Raw genomic sequence first — 22123 nt, forward strand, 5'->3', positions numbered from 1 at the left:
AAAAAAAATCTGTTGTCGCTTTATTTGGAAACGATTCCACAAGCAAGTTTCTTAACTGAACACGGTGCAATGTCAACAAATGGTAAAGAGGCATCTAATTTTTCTGGGAATGCCATGTTATACGATCCCGTCAGCTGAGAGCATAAACGAAATAAACAAATTCTGCGGCAACACGGAGGAAACCCGTAAAACGGGCCACGTGAATAGAGGCGCGTTTTTACCGCGGCAATCACGCTTATCAAGTGGAGAAAGGCCGCCGGCGTGCCAGCAGCCGGGATGGCGACTCTCAAGGCGCGCCTCCTTCTGGTCGTCGCATACGTGGCCAGCGTGGCCGCGGTGGTGAGCGTGGAGCGCTATTGGCACGACTCTGGTGAGTCCATCGCTATGGCGAAACGCGTAGGCACGGCTCAACTGGCTATTCCAGATATTTGCGTAGTGTTTCGGTTACTTTCGACTCCCCGAGGTTCGTTCACGTAAAGCGCGATTGTTTCTCCGTGCTGCAAAGCTACGGCGGCGATCTCAGCAAAACGCGGTGTAGCCACTGAGGTGGGTCCACCATCAAATTGCGTAGAAATCACGAGTTTTGAACATGGTGTGAAAATGGGCAAGACCGACGTGGTCAAGACCGACGTGGCAAGGAACGTGGACAGTTGGGAAATATATGGAATGGCGTAAACAGACAAGTGAGGACTGACATTTTTATATTGGAAAACTGCGAATAAATATTCAATAGCCCATTTAAGAAACAGACGAGCAAATACGAGGAACTGATAAGCATTTATGAGGGATTTTTCTCATGTGCCTCCTGGCTGCCATGCCTATGCAGTACCTCCTCAGAGGTAAGGCTGCAACCACACTGCGGGCACATGGATGCCAACTACTGGCCCTACCTTTCAAGTTATGATGTCGCAGCCGCTCGTTCAAACAGCACCCGACCCGCGACAATATTGCTTTCCAAGATCGACCTCGTCAAAGCATGCCATCGAATTCCGGCAGAGCCAGCTAACATTCCCAAGACGGCTATTACTACACCATTCGGCCTATTCGATATGTCGGATACCTGTCGAATTGAGGAATGCTGCCCTGACCTTTCAGTGGAGAATCAGTGAGGTCTGAACTGTTCTCGCTGATCTTGATGAGCTAGCTCGGGAAAACAGACTTCTATAGCCTCATTGATCAGCTCCCCGACCCCTGCACACTAGTGGGAGATTTTAATGCTCGCAACACCATGTGGGGAGACTCGCGACGTGACGCGAAAGTTGACTCGTAGAAATTTTCCTAGTAAAATATTGTCCAAGACTGTTTAATCAAAAGGAACCGACTTGTTTTAATAACTCGCACAATTCATACGATTCTATAGACTTAGCGATCGGTTCAGCAGCTCTTGTTCATTACAGTTGAGCGTTATAAGATATCCTTTTGGGAGCGACCTCTTACCGGTAACTCTAAGCCTACAAACGCAGCACGACAATCATCCACATGTCCCTCGCTGGAAACTTGACTCGGCTGTTTGGAAAGGTTTGAAAAAAATTACTTACTTATCACGAGAGTTTATAGGCGCTTTTAGCATAGATAACGCCGTAGCATATTTTACCGCTTTCATTACTGACGACGCTGAAAAGTTGATCCCGAAAACAAATGGCCAGTCAGGTAAGAGACGTGTTCCCTGGTGCAATGAAGACTTGAGAGATGCATGAGAGAGACAAAATAAGGCATATGGCAGAATGCGCCGAATTCTAACCGCGGAAAATTTCATTGAAACCTTCGATGTCACAAGGACGGCGCACGAGACGACAGGCTAGGAGAGCGAGCTGGGAGAGGTTTTTCTCAGGCATCAGTTCTTATATCCAGGAGGCTGAAGTATAGAAGGGGCTTAGAAGGCTAAAGGGGCAGCAAATCAACGTGTTTCCTTTGGTCGATGACCAAGCGACTGCCTTTGAAGACCAGGACGACGCCCTTGACAGACTTGGAGCGTGTATCAAACTCCATACACTACTAGGAACCACTCGTTAATACAAGCGGGTAGAAGAACTCAGGTCACCACACCGTAAATGCAGACCCAATCAACCGCACAACTGTTCCTTTTTAATATTGCCGAGCTGAGAGTTGCATTGAGAGCATGTGCGAGCTTCTGCACCGGGAGCTGACAGAATCATCATGTGTGGCAGGATTAAACAAGTGACACATCCATCTGGGCGGCCTTCGCATCCTCGCGGAAAGAAGCTAGCGTTAGTCCCGGTCCTGAAACACGGTAATGACCCATCTCACGTTTCAATTTACTGTCCAATAGCACTCACAAGTTGCTCATGCAAACTATTCGAGAAAATCATAAATCGTCGTCTTTTGCATTTCCTTGAATCATAGGCGCCGACTACGTGGGGCTCCGGGGCTCGAGCCCCCTCCGGAGTAGCCCGGAGGAGCCCCCCCCCCCCCCCCCCCCCACACACACACATGCCTAAAACGTCATTACCAGAGTTTTGTCAGCCACATCATTTGAGGCTTCTTTTGACTTGCATCGACCTTTTCATTAAAAATTTTATTGTGGCTATCGTTAATCACCTATGGTTCCTATCGTTAATCACCCGAAGAAAAAAATTTAAAACTGAACTTCTTCCACCGTATTTTCTACACTCAATCTGGCATTGATAGCCGAAACTACCTGTCGGAGCCAGCTTACATCTCGGCTCGACCACTCAAAGAAGGTGCGAGAATTCAACTGTCATACGCACGGTTTTGCGAAATACTTTTTTCCACAAGCTGTGACAGACTGGAATTTGTACTGGAGGAATGTGTTTCAGTATCTGACAATAGCGATATTTATTCCCGTGTGTGTTTGTGAGAATACATTACTGTCTTAATATTGTTTTAATTTTCTGTTACTCTTGAAAATGTTCACTTATTAGGTACTCCCCCCTTGATGTTACATTAATTTATATAATATTTACTTACTTCTGTGAACGATCTAATACTTCTTTTTCTATTTCTCCCCCCTGCGATAATGCCTTCGAGGCCCCCGACGTAGGTTTTCTGTAAATAAATAAAATAAATAGATAACACTGCATTATTGTTGGCGCGGGCGTGCACGGCTTTTAATTCGTACTTTCGCTTTATTCTTGCAAATCCTGACAATAGTCGCACAAGCGTATTAGAAGCACTAGCAGCGGTTGCCTCATCCGTATTTTCTCACTTCAACATTGTTTTCAATTTCTACTGTACACACCATGTATATAAACAATATATTGAAATATATACAGAAAGTTGATTATATCTTTTAAAGAGAAGAAAGTAGCTAACTAAAATATTTCTAAAGGTATGGATAGCCTATGCCTAGAAAAATAATATGTTGTTTTACGTTCCCCTCGCTTCTAATTGCGTTGCGTGCTTTTCTGACCAAGAAAAAAAAAAGAAACTGCAGACTTCTGTGACCACATAAGGCAGAGTCTTTTATCAATGGCGTGTGAAGTGCACGTGAATTATATGGTTCTCAGTATTGCTTCTCTTTCCACTAAGCAATGCTAACAACTCATTAAAAAAACTCTTGTCATAATTTACAACATTTATTACGGATGAAAACATCCTCAATTGTATGCAAAGGTCATAAATATAATAAATAACGGTGCAAGTGAACGATGTATGCTTGGCCCAAAGTATGATCACATGTCGTAACCTTGTCATATCTTTTTATATCTCCTCCCCCCCCCCGCCCAATATCTCCTTGTATATAAGCGCGTTATTTAACAGCATTAAACAGTTGGTAGTTTGTGCTACGTACGTCCACGTCCTGTCCTTCACTTAAAATCTTCAGAGTAAAACTAAGCCCAATATGATCATGCAGGGTCATAAATATATACAGGGTGTCCCAATTAACTGTCATGCACCAAGATTTTTAAAAAGAGCAATGTCTTACTCGAAGAAAAGCTAGAGCATATTGTTTACAGTAAAGTGGAGTGGAGTATCTGCCAGTAATCTTCTCGTTACTGAGATTTAATTAGTTAATTGTAATTAATTATCTAGCTCTATACGTACTATCCCAATTATCAAATTTTCAATGAGGCATTTGAAGGCACAGCCAAGGGACATCTAACTGCGGTATCTTGAGCGGCGTACTAATTGCCTAATAATTTTTCCCGACTGATAAATAAACTCCGCGAAATATGCCGAATACCACGTGACTGCGCTCCCACGCAAATCATAAAGCAGCGCCCTCGAACAGACTCTCTCTCTGAGTTATCCAGAACGAAATAAAGGAAATAAAGCAAAAACTTCGTGATCGAGCTAGTGCCTTATATGCCGCGCCCCGGCCAAAATAACACGTAGTGTTTGGTGTAAGTTGGAAACAACCTGTGATAGCTGTTGTTTTAGCGTAGATAAAGTGGACGGATGTTTTTTTTTTTTTGCGCACAAAACCTATCCCCATAAAAGCGAATTGGCAACGTCAGTGTAAAGGTTTAAAGGTGCGTTTTGTTTCGTCCCTGTCGCCATGCCTTTCTCTAATGAGCAGGAGGCAAACATGATTCTTGCTTTGGGAGCTGCAAATGTCAACAAGAGGAAGGCCGCAGTATATATCAGCTATGGAAGTGTGGCGGTACACCAAATGCATCGGCTATTATCAGAAGTTATGAAAACTTGAGACAAACGGACAGCTGCCAGAAACAGCGGTGGCGGACTCCGCCTTTGTGTACTAGCTTACGCACGGATGTTCTAGCATTTATGCCCTCAAACCATCATGCTAGCGTGCAGTACGTGGCATTGCAGGTACCAATTTGGAGGATTCTAAGTGACTCGGCCTTTCAGCCGCACTACCTTAACCTGCACCAATGCTTGGAAGATAGAGACCAGCACAGTGGTCTAGATTTCTCCAACTGAGTCCTCATAAAAGCCGATGAGTCACCTGACTTTTTGAGCAACAAATTTGCATAATGCACGCTATTGGAGTGGCTCCAATCCACACTGGGTAAAACGCACTCGACACTAGTACCAGTGGTCGTTCACTGTGTGGTTCAGAATTTACGCCGGTGCTACAATCTGTCCCATCTTCTTCGGTCACACACACTGACTTAGGTGGACGAAATCCTTGAAGGAGTGGTGGATTAGTTTCTTAGTGACGTCCGCTGTTGCGTCTTCCACTTCTGTGGTATCATCAAGATGGGATGCAAGCACACAACAGTAGCCGAGCACGAAACTGGCTGGATGCGACTTTTCATGCGCAACGCCAACGAAGCGGCGAGAACACAGCGCCCACGGAGCTCGCAGCACATGTGCCGCCCTCGGCCGCTTTCGCAGATCGCTTTCAGGGCACGGGCCGCACCGCCACGCCACACGTAGGCTCTGCCGGAGAGCGCTTGATCACGGTTCATAATGGTTCAGTGTAGCTAATAAATGTTGCCTATATTTTCTTGATTTGCTACATTTACCTGGTCCTTTCATCCCACGTCCGCACCCGCTTCTACATTGCTTCTATCGAATCTTCTACGTCGTCTCGTGCAGGTCTTACTTGACATTTTGGTGTTGCTACCACGCTTCTCCGTTTCACGGTTCTTTCGCGGCCGTTCTCGCAATCATTAGAAACACACTAGCATACTACCACGAAACACCACGTCAGTACTATAAATGCTTACACATCATTCAAATAAATCCCAAAGAAGATGCTGCATAGCTATTTTTCTCGGTTTCTGCCTTTCTTTCTTTACTTCTTTCTTTCTTTCTTTCTTTCTTTCTTTCTTTCTTTCTTTGCCAGTTCGCCTGATTTAGGAGTGGTGCAGTACATTTACACGCATCGGTTTTGCCCTTTCTCTACGCATGAGTCGCTTCCAGGTTGGTTTTTCCGCCGCGAACATGTTTGTGCAGCACGTATGCACTGTAATGAAAAGTAAAACCGTCACTTTAATTTGACTTTGGTCCAAAGCAATTTCTGGCACGAAATACAGCAGCGCGCGCAATCTTTAGATACGGTGCGAACACAGCCCATTCCATTGCTTGTCGCATTTCCTGCGTGTCAGAGCGGCGCTTCGGCTGCGTTATCAAGGGGCTTTTGTTGTTAATGTGATTAGCTGGCCTTGACAGACGAATAATAAGTGGGACGTAGAAATGAGAGGAAGGAATAGCTGCGAAACCGTGAAACCTGCTGTTGGTGCTCGTTGCTTACCACTACCAAGGTGATGCGCTGTCTCTACGGGTTTGCGACAGGCAGCGCAGTTGGTTTCAATCAGCTTATTTTAGGGCGCTGCTTTATGATGCGGGTGGGAGCACAGTCGTGTGGTATTTTTGATATTTCGTGAGGTTTCTTCGCCAGTCGTAAAAACGTTGTGCGGAATTAGTACGTCGCTGAAAACACCGCAGTTAGGTGTCATTTGGGGGTGCCTACAGATGCCTCAGTGACACTTCGATAATTAGGACAGTAGTTCTCAAGTTAGATAATTATTTGCCATTACCGAATTAAACCTCAGTAACGAAAAATTTACAGGCGGCTACTCCACTGCGCTGGAAACAATATGCACTGGGTTTTCTTAAACTAACGCAACTGCTCTTTTTTTAAGTCTTGCTGCATGATAGTTGGGGAACATTGTGTAATTCACTCAGTAACCGAAATGGTGGCAAGCCGGATTTTCTCGAAATCAGAATTAATAGCAGTCATGCGCAGCAGCTCTTACACTCGCATTCAGAGGGAAAAAAAGAGAGAGAGAAAGGCTGCAGTTTCGCCGAAAAGGCGAAGCAGTATTAGTGATAGCGACGTATACGACAATTACACGAAAGAAGATTACACGACCGAGAGACGCCAGATTATTGGTGGTGCGAGAGGACTCAGGCTGTAAAACTGAAGTGTCTCCTAATATGAGGTCTTGTAAATTGTCACATAAGGCCGTCATTTCAGAGGGTCGGTCGACTACTGACCATCTCGTGCCCATGGAGACAACCATTCGCAGCGCTTTTGTATTTACCTAAATTTTACCTAGTGCAACGTGCAGTACCTCTTTCAAGATTAACGACGCTATTACTAACGATCGACCCCACCATAGTGTAGAATTCTTTTAACTCGTACTTCCAGTCTGATTTCACCCTCGATAACCATGTAGTTCCAAAGTTTAGTTATAATACACGAACTAATAGGCGATATCGCAATAAGTTCTCATGGTGTCTTAAACCTAATCTTGAATCTCGACACTGAAAAGTGTACCAGCTTAGATGGTATCCCGAATAATTTCCTTATAAGATACTCCTTATGAACAGCTCAGTACCTTACTGTAATTTTACAGAAATCCTTAGACTCTGGCCAAGTACCAACTAAATGGAAAACAGCCAAAGTTCTGCCTTTGTATAATTCAGGTGATAAACATCTTCTCTCTAACTACAGGCCAATATCTCGCCCGGCCCAGTCATCCAAGATGTTAGACCACATTATTTTTTTTTGAAGTGAAGTGAAGTTTATTTCCAACACCGAGTCCGAGGTTCTTGGGCAAAAAGATGTCGCAGACATCTTGAGAGTGCCCAAGGACCCATTAAACAGCAGCAGACAGATTGCAAAAATAATCATCTCAAACGTATAGTCCAATTACTTAACTCTAACGATGTTCTAGCATCTGTCCAGCATGGTTTCTTTCGAGGTTATACCTCTGTAACGCAATTAGTCGATTTTGTCCATGATATCGCTTCTAACCTAGACATAGGTAATCGATTGGGTGACATCTTTATTCACTTCTATAAAGCTTTTGACTCCGTGATTCATTCTAAACTACTACTTAAACGGCATATTCAATAATCCCTGTCTTGTTTCTCGAACAGCCAGTTTCCTTCGTTGTCGCTCACAAATTGTTTCTTTTTATTCAGTGGACTCAACTCCTGTCCCCGTTATGTCAGGCGTTCCTCAGGGTTCCGTATTAGGGCTTTTTTAATTTTTAATATGTATTAATATTTTACCTCTTAGCACCTCAAATAAAATCAGACTTTATGCTGATTACTGCGTATTATACCAATCTATTAACTTCATTGATGACCACCACCGTCTTGCCCAGTTCCTTATGTCTTTCTGCGCTTGGTTAACGTTAACGTTGACGTTAACTGTAGTAATCAACGTTAACTGTAGTAAAACAGTCGTGATGTCATTTTCCAATAGACAGAGCCCCCTCTCATTCGATTATTCTCTGGATGGCATCCGACTTAAAAGAGTGTCTCAATATAGATACCTAGGTGCGGTTCTAACTGAACATCTTTCATGGTGTAAGCATATTGAATATATAAACGGGAAGCCCTGAAAAAATTGGTTATTTGCGCCGCACTTTAGCTAAAACCCTCCGCGATACTAAACTGCTATTATATAAAAGGCTAATTCGCGCTGTTCTAGGATATGCATCTGTCATTTGGTTCCGCTACAAACCATGTGAAATAAGCCCGCTCAATAACGTTCAACGAAAATCTATCTGTTTCATTTGCCAAAATTCCGCCGCACTTTCTCACCGACACAGGCTCAACAATCTTTGAACATTTAGCAATGACTTTCGCGTTTTCACATTGACGCCTTAATACATTTATATGCAATTAATAACTCCACCTCTGGTCTTTCTGTTTTAACTATATCACGCTTACTAAGGCAACTTGTACCCGTAGCTCCCATGCGTTGAACATAGCCCCTATTTATGCCCGTACGAGCACATTCAAGTACAGTTTTTTTCCACGTACAATTGAGCTATGGAATTCTCCACCCGGTAACATTCGTTCACTATGACTAAAACATTTCATAGCTACCACTGGTAAGCAGTTCGCGAACATGTAAAGCGCCTCTTTTTGCTTATTCATCTTTTTCTGTTTATGTGTTTTTTTTTAATGTGTAATGCATAGTAATGTATAACGTTCCCACCCCTGTTATAGCCCTTTATTCGGGTGCCCGTATATGTAACTAAATAAAGCAAATAAATATACGCAAAAGACATATGACACCGTTTGGCAATCTGGCATTTTATGAGATTTCTCAGAAATGATTATTTGAGGCGATATGCTTAATATTACTGAAAGTTACTTGTCACATCGTACATTTCATGTTAGAGTTGGCAATGCTCTATCCTAGCCATTTATCAAGAAACTGGAGTTCCCCAAGTGGGGTATTAAGCTTTACTTTTTTATCGTAAAAATGAATTCTTTGCCCTTATATATACCGCAGAGTAGGTTTTATTCGATATACGTAGATGACGTACAGTTAGCATTGAGGTCATGCAACCTTTCAATCTGTGAGCGATATCTTAAGCGCGGCTTGAACAAAGTGTGTAAATGGGCAGAAGAAAATGGCTTTAAGCTGAATCCTCTTAAACGCTTCTTTGTCCTTTTCACACGAGAAGGAGGCTTATTTGCAGAGCTCTATGTTGAACAGCAAGTACAGCACATGCCATTAACCAAACAACACAAATTTTAGGCGTCACATTGGACTCGAAAATAACGTTCATTCCGCACATAAAGTAGCTCAAATAGAAATGTCTAGAAACAACAAACCTTTTCAAAATTTTATCAAATACAACATGGGGCAGCGACAGGAAGTACTGTTATGATCGACCTGTCGGGTGAGAGAGACATTCAGGAGTACGTTCCAGTGACAAGATGATTTGCCTTGTCCCAGAAAAGCCTGTTGCGGTACGCCTGGACATCAACCTGTCAAGTGTGAGAAGCGTTCAAGCGGGCGTCCCCCATGTCAACATAACTACTCTCTTCTCCGAAACAGCGTGACCCCTTTATTCCCCGAGCTGGCACAGACGGATAGACGAAGGAGAGAAAACCCGAAGGGCAGGAGGTCGTCGACAGCAGAACATACTTCCACAGGCTCCCCGCGATGACGTCGACGATCAGAGTACCACAAGGGGTTATTTAAGGCGGTCCTGGCTCTCGTTTTAATCAGAACCACTCGAGCCTCGGATGAGAGTCACAACCTGTACCAATAAAGTGAATACATTCTTTTCTACGTTTTTCATTATCACATCAAGATGCCTGGCTTCGTCGTCGTTTCCTGATACTTGCGGTGAAGACCCAGCTCACCGAGACTACAGGTTTTCCCGCTCAGTTTAATCCAAACGCCATTGAAAATAACCCAAATGCCAGCCAATTTAATCTGAGCGCCAGCATTTTTAATCCCAGTGCCAATAATTTAATCCAGGCGCCACCACATTTAATCCCAGCGCCATCCGAATTAATCCGCGTGCCAACTCATTTAATCCTTGCGCCAACCATTTTAATCCAAGTGCCACACATTTTAATCCCAATGCCAGTCAATTTAATCCTGTTAGAAATTGATTGAGAAACGAATAATTCTTGCAGAAGAGCTCGTAACAGGCTTCATGAATGCCGTATATTCATTGATGTGATAACTATATTGGCGTCAGCACTATAGGAGCACAGTTTCCACGCTACCGGTGTTGTCATGGTTTCTTCAGAAACACTTCCGTGTGTTATACCGCTCGCTCATTTCCTCCTTTTCAAGTCGCATTTCCGAGTGACAAGAGACTCACATTCGTGAGGCAGAATCGTGACGGATATTACGCGACTTGGGTTGCGATCATGACATGCGATTTCCTTCCCTATCGTCTTGCATATCGATCGACATTGTTCGCAAGGGTAAAAACTTGCTCACCATTACTCAGGCACTTGGCATAATTACTAAGCGATTCAATATAGCTCACTAATCTTGTATTTTGCGCGCACTCTTATGCTTCCGTCATGCATACCAAATGAAATGCTTCTAAGAATATAACAGCTTATCCTTGAGTGACATGATTAGCTCACTTGTGACTCGCTCGACGCCACCGCCGTCGCACCTCTCCTAACCTGCCTACTAACATATCAAAGGAAATCGCTTTCAAGGCTCAAAAACATGCTCCCTATCAATGACTCAAGTGACGTGAGTGACTGGCGTGACGTCACCACGCGTGCGAAAGCGGGGTCCTCCGTTCAAGGATCAAAATAAGCCACCAAGGAAAAACAACAAACTGTCTGACGTCGACCGATCAATAATCGTCGATGCCTCAAGGCGCGGCGGAGATTTGAGACAACTCGCCGAGACGCTGGGCATAAATCTAGAAACTGTAAGGTCGATTGCAGTGACAGACCGTGAAGTGTCTCTGAAAACGGGGGGCTCCATCAGAAAGTTTTGTGCCGACGTTGTCGCCGTCCTAACAAGAACTGTCGACGAGAACCCAGCGTTCACGCTGAAACAGATAAAGCGAACCGTTGAAAAAGAAATACCTGGCCTCACAATCACCACCAGTTCTGTTGACCGCCTCCTCGACGCACACACATACTCCATCAAATTAGCGACCCAGACGCCGGTGGACCGCAACCGCTGCGACGTGAAGAAGCGCAAAGAGTATGCGCAATGGTTACAAACCAATGGGCCCCGAGTTTGCCGCTTTTACGTCGACGAAACGAATTACAATATATGGTGCTCAAGAAAATTCGGCCGCGCAAAAAAGGGCACGGCAGCGCTCCAGACGACGACTTCGACGAAAGGCGCGAACATCAACATCATCGCCTGCATGTCGGCAAACGATGTGCTGCACTGGCGAATTGTCGAAAGAGTCCATTGGATCGTATTCAATGACTTTCTCGCCGACGTTTCCGCCCAGGTTGACTCTGAGGAGCCGGATACAGAGGCCGTCTTCATTTTCCACAACGCTCCCGCTCACAATCGCGCAGAACAGGCAAATCTGGTCAGCTCGAACCATTCCATCAAGCGCCTGCCGCCATACAGCCCTTTTTTTAATCCCATTGAGGAAGTTTTCTCCAAGTTTAAATGTCAAGTTAAACAGTACCTCAGTGAGCGGCGCGACGCAGTGCTGGTGACTCCACAAGGAGTCACACAAAAGGAGCACAGGCGCTCGTTGCTTGTAAATACTGCACAACACGCAATCGCACTTGTTCAACGCGTGGATTGCGCTGCATTTGATAGGCACAACTTTTCTTTTGCTCAGGCTGCGCTTAGAGAGGAGGACATGTAGTTGATCTGGGTTTGTTTCTATAATCCCATTCAGGAAGTGCCCTGGTATCTTGTGAAATTAAATACCGCATCGAATAAATTACATATTTTCGTTCAAAAGGTCTCACCGTATCTTTGTACATCTCGTGCCGAGTGAGATGTCTCATAAAATACATGACGGCGCTGTCTTTTTCGGTTGCACTTCTTGCCGTCCATCCTCGAGCTTTAGGAGAAAAGAATGCGCACTCAATCCCACGCATCCGAGATTCAGCTATTCGTCAATTTTCCACTTATATTTGATTAACGCGAGGCAACCATCAGAGTTTAAGCCTATGCAAGGATATTTTCTTTCGAGGTCGGTAACATGACAATGTTTCTGGCAATATTAGAACCACCCCTCCATAATCAATAGTTCATTTGCAAGAAAAAGGTGTGACTCAATTCGCATATTTCGCCTTTTAAAAATATTTTTGTATTATTGCAGCCCTTAATGAAGAGTGCGTGCTAAATAGTCTTCATGGTGACGTCATGTGAGTCATCATCATAACACGGTTTGCTCGTGTCAATGCGTCTCTTCTCTAACACGATATCTTGAGCGATTTCCTCGGAACAGCGCATTGTAAGTCACTAGTGATCACGTCATGTAAATGAGCGATAGTAAGCAGTTACCTGCCCTTTGAAAACCATTTCTTTTGATATACGTACCGGCAGGTAAGGGGAGTTGACGCTCCCGTGCGAATGCAGTGACGTCACGTGAGTCACTAGTGATCATCTCATTCGACGTTGTGATAATGAGCAGGTTGTTGCTCTTCAAAAGTAATTTCGTTTGATATGCATGTCGCCAGGTTAAGAGAGTGCATGGTTGGGTGAGAACCATGATGACGTCATGGGAGTCACTAGTGATCACGTCATTGGCTGGGTGATAGTTAGCCGGTTATTATTCTTTAGAAGCCACTTCGTTTGATATGCATGCCGGCAGATTAGGATAGTGAATGCGTGAGAAGCCTGGTGACGTCACGCCAGTCACTAGTGATCACGTCACTTGAGTCATTGATAGGGAGCATGTTTTTGAGCTTTGAAAGCGATTTCCTTTGATATGTTAGTAGGCAGGTTAGTAGAGGTGCGACGGCGGTGGCGTCGAGCGAGTCACAAGTGAGCTAATCATGTCACTCAAGGATAAGCTGTTATATTCTTAGAAGCATTTCATTTGGTATGCATGACGGAAGCATAAGAGTGCGCGCAAAATACAAGATTAGTGAGCTATATTGAATCGCTTAGTAATTATGCCAAGTGCCTGAGTAATGGTGAGCAAGTTTTTACCCTTGCGAACAATGTCGATCGATATGCAAGACGATAGGGAAGGAAATCGCATGTCATGATCGCAACCCAAGTCGCGTAATATCCGTCACGATTCTGCCTCACCAATGTGAGTCTCTTGTCACACGGAAATGCGACTTGAAAAGGAGGAAATGAGCGAGCGGTATAACACACGGAAGTGTTTCTGAAGAAACCATGACAGCACCGGTAGCGTGGCAACTGTGCTCCTATAGTGCTGACGCCAATATAGTTATCACATCAATGAATATACGGCATTCATGAAGCCTGTTACGAGCTCTTCTGCAAGAATTATTCGTTTCTCAATCAATTTCCAACAGGATTAAAGTGACTGGCATTGGATTAAAATGTGTGGCACTTGGATTAAAATGGTTGGCGCAAGGATTAAATGAGTTGGCACGCGGATTAATTCGGATGGCACTGGGATTAAATGTGGTGGCGCCTGGATTAAATTATTGGCGCTGGGATTTAAAATGCTGGCGCTCAGATTAAATTGGCTGGCACCTGGATTATTTTCAATGGCGTTTGGATTAAACTGAGTGGGAAAACCTGTAGAGTCACTGGAAAAAATTTCAGAGTACCGCAAAGGTCGGGATCTGACTGGCAACACTGAGCAGCCACCGCTATATACCTTCCAAGTCGACTGCGTCGCTGGAAGGCCGCCGTGTTGGAAGAGCTTGATATTCGGTGACACATCGGGTTGAGTGTTTACTCAAGTACAAATACTTTGTGCCCGGAAATAATGGTTGCTAAGAACGAAAATAAAATGTTATTTTGTGCGAAGTAATGCAGCACGTGGTTGTTTTGCACGCCTATCGTGTTTACTGCTGGAACTGTGCTACGATTGTGGGCAGTAGCTTAGCGCTGCTATCGAGAGCTTATGCACGCGTTATTTTGCTTCCCCTTCGGCGGAGCGGGCTACGAAGGAAACATTTCGTCACTTCGAGCGGGAATGAGGCAAGCTTGTGCTTTTGGGCATGAACATTGTGGATCGCCCCATCGGCTTCTATTGAATGTTTCCAAGTAGGACGAAACTAACACCTGACAGTGTCACAGGCACGTACGTTGATTGTGTAATTTCACAAGCTAAATCGGATACATTTAATTTATTTTGTAAACGGATACCACGCGTTCTCGGTTCTGCCGGGCGACTTCGTCCGCCGTATACGCACGACACACTGCGACTTCCGTGTGCGCACCGGTGTTTGGCCGTGATCGCAAGACGATCAGTGCACAGCAGGCGTAAAAGCCAACTTCGATGACCATTTTGCGCACTAAATCTTGTGGAAGGCCAATATGAGACATTTGCATGATTACAGCTACGTAAGTGTACTTCTGTACACTGATAATGAGCAGAGTTTGCTACATTGCGATTTACGAACGCGGCTGTCTAGTGCGTTCATGAGCGCCTACTCTTCTCAAATTATTTATGACAGTTTTCTTAGACTGCCAAGACTTACTGCCTGTGTAAAAAAAAAAGCAGGAACGCTCGCTGGTGACGCAGTATCTTTTTTTTCTAAGTTACATAGGCGATGTATAATATTCTTGTGCTTTTAGAGCGGTTTACGCAACATGCATAGTGACAGAGTTAAACTAAAGCTACTGGGTGTTCTGTTGTTTTGTCTTTCTTGTTATGCATCAAGCACAACATTATTTGGGTATGCACCGTAGCATTTCAACATAACACATAATATGTATGCTGACTTCAGTTCCTTGCATGTGCTCGTCTTACAAGCTCAAAATTTAAAGCATATGTGTTGTGAATATCACCTGGCCATTGGTTTCAAGCTCGAAATGCGTATGTATAAATGAGCAAAGGATAAGGGGAAAGAAAGGAAGTATCATGGGCCTCGTATTGGCCATGTTTTTATTGACTGCGATCGTCACGATCTGCGAAAAACAAGTGCCATATGGGTCGAGTGACTCGAGCCGAGAGCGCGCTCACGTGCGCGGAGAAATCATCCGAGTACCTGGTGTACGTGAGGACGCGGAATTATCGCGCGACAAGTGTGCCTTCGCGTGCCACGAGCAAGGAATAACCGCGTGTGTTGAGCAAACAACGCGTATACACGTGTACCCGCGTCAAGCGTGCAAAACGCGAACGATCCCTGCAATGGACTCATATTTTCGTCGCATCGCTAACACTGCGTGCACTTCGCTTAAATATCTTCTAAAACAGCGCCGAAAAGCACAAGCAAGGTGCACTTATACCTCGCACACGCGGGTGTTTTTTGTAGGCTTGAAGTTCTCCCGGCCGATTCTGTGTAACCACGCAGAACGACGCTCTCGGTCATTTTGCCCGGCCGGAATGTAGGGAAAAGTCTTTCCAGACTCAGTTCGGTTGCTGTATCCGAAGGCGCAGCAGCCAGACATGATTTCCTTGCAGTCAAACGCGAGCGCGACAATCGGAACATAAAAGAAACGTAGGGAACCTGCGCTGCCTGCGCTATAACTCAGCCGGCCCGCCCGGCGTTTGGAAGGTATATGGTACCCCAAAGTCACGTGGTACGGTTGGGCCAATGAACGCGTCCGTGGCGCGGGGAAAACGAATGCGGTACTATGAAATTTTTTCCAGTGTCTCTAGTCGAGACCGTATAAACTGGCTGGCAGCAATGGGATACTCCTCCCTTCATTCTGGCTTCAGCAGAATGGTGAGCGGTTCACTTTCTTTGAGAATTAGCCAAGTTTTAGCTCGTGTGTGTTCTACACCCCTCATGTAAAACCCCTCTCCAGGGGCATTTGAGGAATAAATAAATAAAACTGCAAATTAGTTTCTGTACGTACAGGCTCCTGTTGAAAGCTTCCTCACGTCACAGCACAATAAGAAAGTCCTCGTTCGGAATTTACCATAGATTTAAATAAACCTAAAAAGCCAGCGTTATTATTACATCAAGAGCTGGGAATTGATCTCGGGAAAAGTCAAAGAAAGCCGCAGCTTATTGAGGCGATTGAGAAGTGCGCAGTTCTTGAGGACGAAATTTAAGAATCATGGGTGGAGAGAAGGAACGAGCTGAAAAAGCTGAACAAAACGCTGTAGAAGAAAGGCAGAGAGTTGAGATAGCTGAGCATAACGCTGCAGATGAAAGGCAAAGAGCTGAACAAAACGTGGCAGAATAAAGACAGAGGCAGAGATCTGATCAAAAGGAAGCTGCTGTGAGAAAGCAACGAGAGAAGCAGAGAGCTCACGAACTAAAGGTAAAAGAACTAGACCTGCAGCGGGATCTGGCCATGCAATCGGCCAATAAAATCTCAGTGAATGAAGGACGTTCAGGTGAAGCAGTAGTAAAATAAGGGATCTAGTGCCGTCGTACTAGGTAAACGATGGCATGGGAACGTTTCTCGTTACTTTTGAACGAATCTACGAGGAAAATGGGTTGGCACTTGAGAGCTGGCCACAGCAGATTCTGACCATTCTTCCTGGCGAAGCAACCGAAGTAATTGCAAGCCTAATGAGAGACCACGTAGATGACAATCATAAAGTAAAAGCGGCGTTGTTCAGGAAATATTGGCTCTCACCGGAGGCTTTGCGCCATTGTTTTTCTGAGGCAGCTAGAACACCGGGCGAGCCTTTTCAAGATTTCACTTGCAGGCTGAAAACCAATTCAATTGAGTGCCTAAATGGGGAAGATGCGTTCGGTTCTCACGACAAGATTGTTGAGTTAATCTGAATGGAGCAGTTTTATGGGTATTGGGCAAAGAGATGCATCTGTGGATTCAAGATAGGTCCAGCGAAAAGGACTTGGAACGTGCTGTAGTGCTAGCAGATGAATTCGTAGCACGTTGCGAATGCGAGAAAACGCGTGTCAGGCCATTCACTAAATTCAGCAGGCGCCCAATTTACAACGAAAAAGCTGGAGGTGGGACGAAAGACGTGCGACCGGATGATTCAGGAGAGACTAACACCGCAATAAAAGACGAAAGAAAAGCATTTCAGGCTAGAAAACCGGTTGTCTGTTTTATTTGCCAGGAACCTGGACACCTTGCGATCGGCTGTCGGAAGCCTAGAATTGTTTGTTCTGCCATGAAAGGTGGCGATGGCACGTTGGCCTTCTTAGAACCTTACCTTCGCGACATCGTAGAGACTGGAATGCCGTGTAAAGCACTCAGGGACTCAGCTGCGGCAATGGACGTTGTCCAGCCTGCGTTTGTGAAACCTGAGGTTTTCACCGGGGAATATGCGTGGAACCGGTAATTAGTCGAGAAGTATAGTGTCTGTTCGCCCATAGCCAGCGTAAAAATTGAAATGCCCTTTGGAGTATTGCTGACTGAAGTTTCAATATTGCCAAATCTGTCGAAACACTATCCCTAATTATTTTAAAACCACTAGGAAATGACGTTGAAGAAAAAGGACCTGAGTTTTGGCGACCATACGGTCCAAGCTCTGACGCGTTCCAAGGCTCAAGTGGTCGTGGCGGAGATCAATCACGTCAACGAAGCCATAAATATGCCTCGGGATAGACACTCACGAAGCACAGCACATAGGTAGTGAAATCACTGAAAAAAGTGCTAGCGAGGAGGCATCCGCGTCAGTGAGAATACCGCAGCAAGGGCTAGCAGAGGAATTAGAGACTAATTTGGTACTAACACATTCGGAAAGCTCTTTAGGCCTACTGAAGGTTGTGAAAGAAGGAATCTCGACGGAAGAGAACAATTACGTCGCGAAATTAGAAACAAGGACTATACCGGAGGATGGTCCTTGCGGAGACGAGACCATCTTAAACAGTCCCAAAAGCTCAAGGAGGCGCTGGAGAACTCCCTCGTACCTTCACACTCGCGCGACACTCCGGAATCGTCAAAAGGAGTGAAGAATGCCAGGGTGGTCCAGCACGGCAGGAACACAACGCTCAGGAACTTCAGAGGCGCATTAGGCGACCGCCTGGCGTGGCAAAAATTGGTTAGGCACCGCAAGATCAAGCGAACCAAGTATTCGGCTCAGCGAAGAATAGAGAAAGTCGCTACACAGGAGCTCGTAAGACAAGAGAACAAGCCATCACGCAGAACTTCAGAGGGCTCGCTGTGGCCGGTGTGAAAACGAAGGCGTCACCTAACAATAAATCAGAACGCGTCTTTGCAAGTAGGGGGGGGGGGGGGGAGGGCGGCTGAAAGGTTCATCCGGGCGGAGATATGCGTGTACGAACAGGACCAGTCAGACTGTGAGTGCAGTAGAGTGCGCCGTGAGAGTGAGGGAAAAGGCAGGCTGGCAATTTTCCCCGCTTTTACGGCCTCCTCTCCAGGGACGAAAAAGCAAGCGGCGTGCACACAAAGTGGCAGGTGACGACAGAGGGCTGCGTATGCCTGGCGCCCTTTTTTGCATTCGGCGAGGCCCGGAGGCCTTCAGACAGCGATCCAATTGAGTGCGCATTAAGAGGTAATAATTGTCGAATTAGGCGCATCGATAAGTTTCTTGTTTGTTGCAAAGGGCCCCTTTTGTTCCTTTGCTTTTATTCGAAGGCGTTTTTGTTTGTCCGTTTTGAATTTATGATTAACGCCAATAATGCTGGGTTTAAGTACGTTCTCAATCTCAAGACAACCGTGGCTTTCTTGGACAAAGGAAACAAAAGAACATTAGGCATTAGGCTGGTTGAAATACGCACTGAAGTCTGGTTACCACCGTTGTTAGTTTTCAGAAATCTCGAACGAGGGCTGGAGGTACGATTCTGAAAGCGTTTTTGAAGAATGTCTGAACTTGGCAGTTCTCGTGGTTAGTAATGCACTTCCTAACACTTGATGAAAATTACTCGTCCGCTGAATTCTATACGGACGCATCAAAGTCGCATGCGGGTGTATTTCTTCTGCAGCGCTGGACCCAACCTTTTTCGTTTCTCCGCACGTGGAAACAATTATTTTTACGGCTGAGGTCTGTGTACTACTGTTGACTGTAAAGTACTTCAACAATATCCAGCTGCGGAAGGCAGTTATTTACACTTCTTCTTGAAGCGGTAGTTAAATCTCTATCGTGGCTACAGAAAAATAGGAATCCTGTAATTACTGAGACTTACTCGTTTCTATGCAAAGCTTACACATCTCAACATATCGCAATTTCCCATTGGACCACCAGCGTCCTACAGATGTCCAGCAGAGATCCGAAACGGGAAATTTGAACATCCCTAGGACATATCTAAGAAACATGTGGCTGATTCTTGGATGTCCATGGCATCGTCCCACGAACGTCTTAATGGGATATTCGGACGGCCAAGAGATGTTTAAATCTGCATTATTTTTATTGCATCCTGAGTACGTCCTAAGCACGTTTTTGTAAGGATGTAGGACGCTTCTGGGACATTGTAATGCCCATCGCCCAAAAGAAGCTTGTGGGACATTTGATTGTAGATTTGGTATATCCACAGGACGTCCTTACTGATTATAAATTACCATAAGAGGGATGTTCTTCACGTGCCCTAACAGTGCAGCTGGCCTGCTGCATTTTACATACCATTAACAAGGTAAGTTAGGCCTGGTTTTTTGTTGGCTTCTGGGGAAATGATGAAAAAGATGTGGATGGCTCTTGAACATCCCTCCCTGTGGTAAAATAAGGCAACCAAACATTTTTGTCATGCAAAAGCTGAAGTACCAGGAGACCGGCCAGGAATACAGCCCACTGCATCTCAAAGCACGTCAAAAGAAGGCTGCGGTGCAGCTAAGCATCGTACACATAATTCCCTGCTACAGTGCGTTAATACATTACATACAACTTGATAAAAATACAAAGAAAGGGGGTTAACCTTGCAGCCCGATTTTTGTTGGTCGTATCATAAGAAGCCAACAAACACTGACACCAAGGACAACGTAGGGGAAATTACTTGTGCTTAATAAATGAAATAAAGAAACGATAAATTAAAGGAAATGAAAGTGGGTGAAGAAACCACTTCTCGCAGGTGGGGAACGATCCCTCAACTTTCGAAAAAAACAATTTGCCACAAGTGGGGAACGATGTCACAACCTTCGCATGCAAAATTTCTGGGATCATTCTCAACCTGCGGTTAGTTTCTTTCGTCCACTTTCATTTCTATTAATTTATTGTTTCTTTATTTAATTTATTAGACACAAGTAATTTGCCCTACGTTGTCCATGGTGTCATTGTTTGTTGGCTTCTTTGATAAAAATGCATTAATTCAAAACACACAGATATGCAAGCTGTACTTCTTGTGCTAACAGGAACGAAGCTACAGAACTAATTTCTGCAGGCTGCTGACTCATTTGACAATGTGATTAAAATACACCATTTATTTCAATAAAACAATTGCTGGAAGATCACGAGTTCAACTCTCAAATGCACCCAGCAGTTTTGAGTTAAGCGCATCAATAAAAACAAAGAAAGTTCAGTAATATTATTATACAAGCTCAGCCATTAGGAGTTATTTTTGACGCACCATGGTTAGTAAAAGTGCGCATGAATTAGTTTACAAGTGCACTTTGTGTAGCAAGAAAATTTGAGAATTCGCAGGGGGGCCACTACGGAAGTAATCACGAGGCTTGCTGTGAGCTCACTTTCGTGTTCGCAAGCACATCAATGCAAAATTTGCTGAAGAGCTTAGATATGTTAGCCAATTTAGGCCGCCAGCCCCTTTCCCTAGGCCATATTTAGTAGTTACACACACACACGCACACGCACTGCGCGCACACACACACACACACACACACACACACACACACACACACACACACACACACACACACACACACACACACACACACACACACACACACACACACACACACACACACACACACACACACACACACACACACACACACACACACACACACACACACACACACACACACACACACACACACACACACACACACACACACATTGTAACGAATAGTTGAGGAAGTTCAGACACAACTATTTATTGTGGGCTAACTTGTACCCTGGGGATAAATAAAAAAGTCTGCCGCGTTCTAAACATGAGATCAGGAATGCCTTCTTCGTCTTCTCTCTCGAGCGCCGCTTCACCTCTTCTTCTTGTACACGCCGACAACGGCCACCTACGATGCGAGTGCGTGCGGCGAAAACACGTGCCATTATTTCGTCGTCTTTTTCTCCAATACGCCTTTGTCCTCTTGGGGGCGCGCGAACCTGCGTGCGTTGTTTAAAGATGTTACTGTGCCTTGTATATATATATATATATATATATATATATATATATACAAACAGCCGCAGTAGCATCATCTATTTATAGAGCAAATAGGTTATGTATCCATAACAAGTTCTGGTAAAGGTCACCAGAGCAAACATTGCCATTTTCGCGTAGTGAGGAGACCATTTCAGTGAGCTAATAATTTGCAGATGCGCTTCGCCCAGCAAAAGACCTTTACAAGACCTCTGCAAGGGTGGGGGGTATAAAGCAAGTTCGTAAGAGGGCTACTGCGGGCTGGCTCACTTCAACGGTTGCTGGCACATAAATGGAATATTTGCTGGAAAGTTCGCAGGTGTCTTAGCCATGAACACTCCACACTTTCTGCGAGCCTGCTTCATTGGTCGCACAGAATAAAAGTACTAAAGATTTGATAGATACACTGTGCATTAATATATTACTAAAGGATCTCATAACGGCGTATTGGAGAAAAAGACGAAGAAATAGTGGCAGGTCTTCTACTTTTTGCGCTAGACTCCTTGTACAAAACATTTCAAGTGGCTAATAATGAACTTCGAAGTGTTAACCAGTGGTTCGTGTCAAATAAGCTAACTCTGAATACCAAAAAACTAAATATACTGTCTCTACTTCTTCGTGGAAAGCACCACTAAGAGATTGGCATCGCTTTCTCTAAACCATAATATACTGGAACGCGGGCGTTCAATTCAATACTTGGGTGTCACACTACATGAGCTAGCAA

At 44.8% G+C, this 22123-nt stretch overlaps 1 protein-coding gene across 1 annotated transcript in view; it reads left to right on the top strand.

Annotated features, from left to right (window-relative positions):
- Positions 1 to 236: 236 nt before the first annotated feature.
- Positions 237 to 22123, top strand: part of LOC142565803 (uncharacterized) — a 218297-nt gene continuing 196410 nt past the window's right edge. Inside the window, exon 1 of the mRNA XM_075676340.1 lies at positions 237 to 370. Within this exon, the coding sequence (XP_075532455.1) occupies positions 277 to 370 (94 nt within the window). The 5' untranslated portion in view covers positions 237 to 276. The remainder of the gene's footprint in view (positions 371 to 22123) is intronic.

This window comes from Dermacentor variabilis, unplaced genomic scaffold, assembly GCF_050947875.1.
Source record: "Dermacentor variabilis isolate Ectoservices unplaced genomic scaffold, ASM5094787v1 scaffold_12, whole genome shotgun sequence".
In the NCBI taxonomy this organism is placed as follows: Eukaryota; Metazoa; Arthropoda; class Arachnida; order Ixodida; family Ixodidae; genus Dermacentor; species Dermacentor variabilis.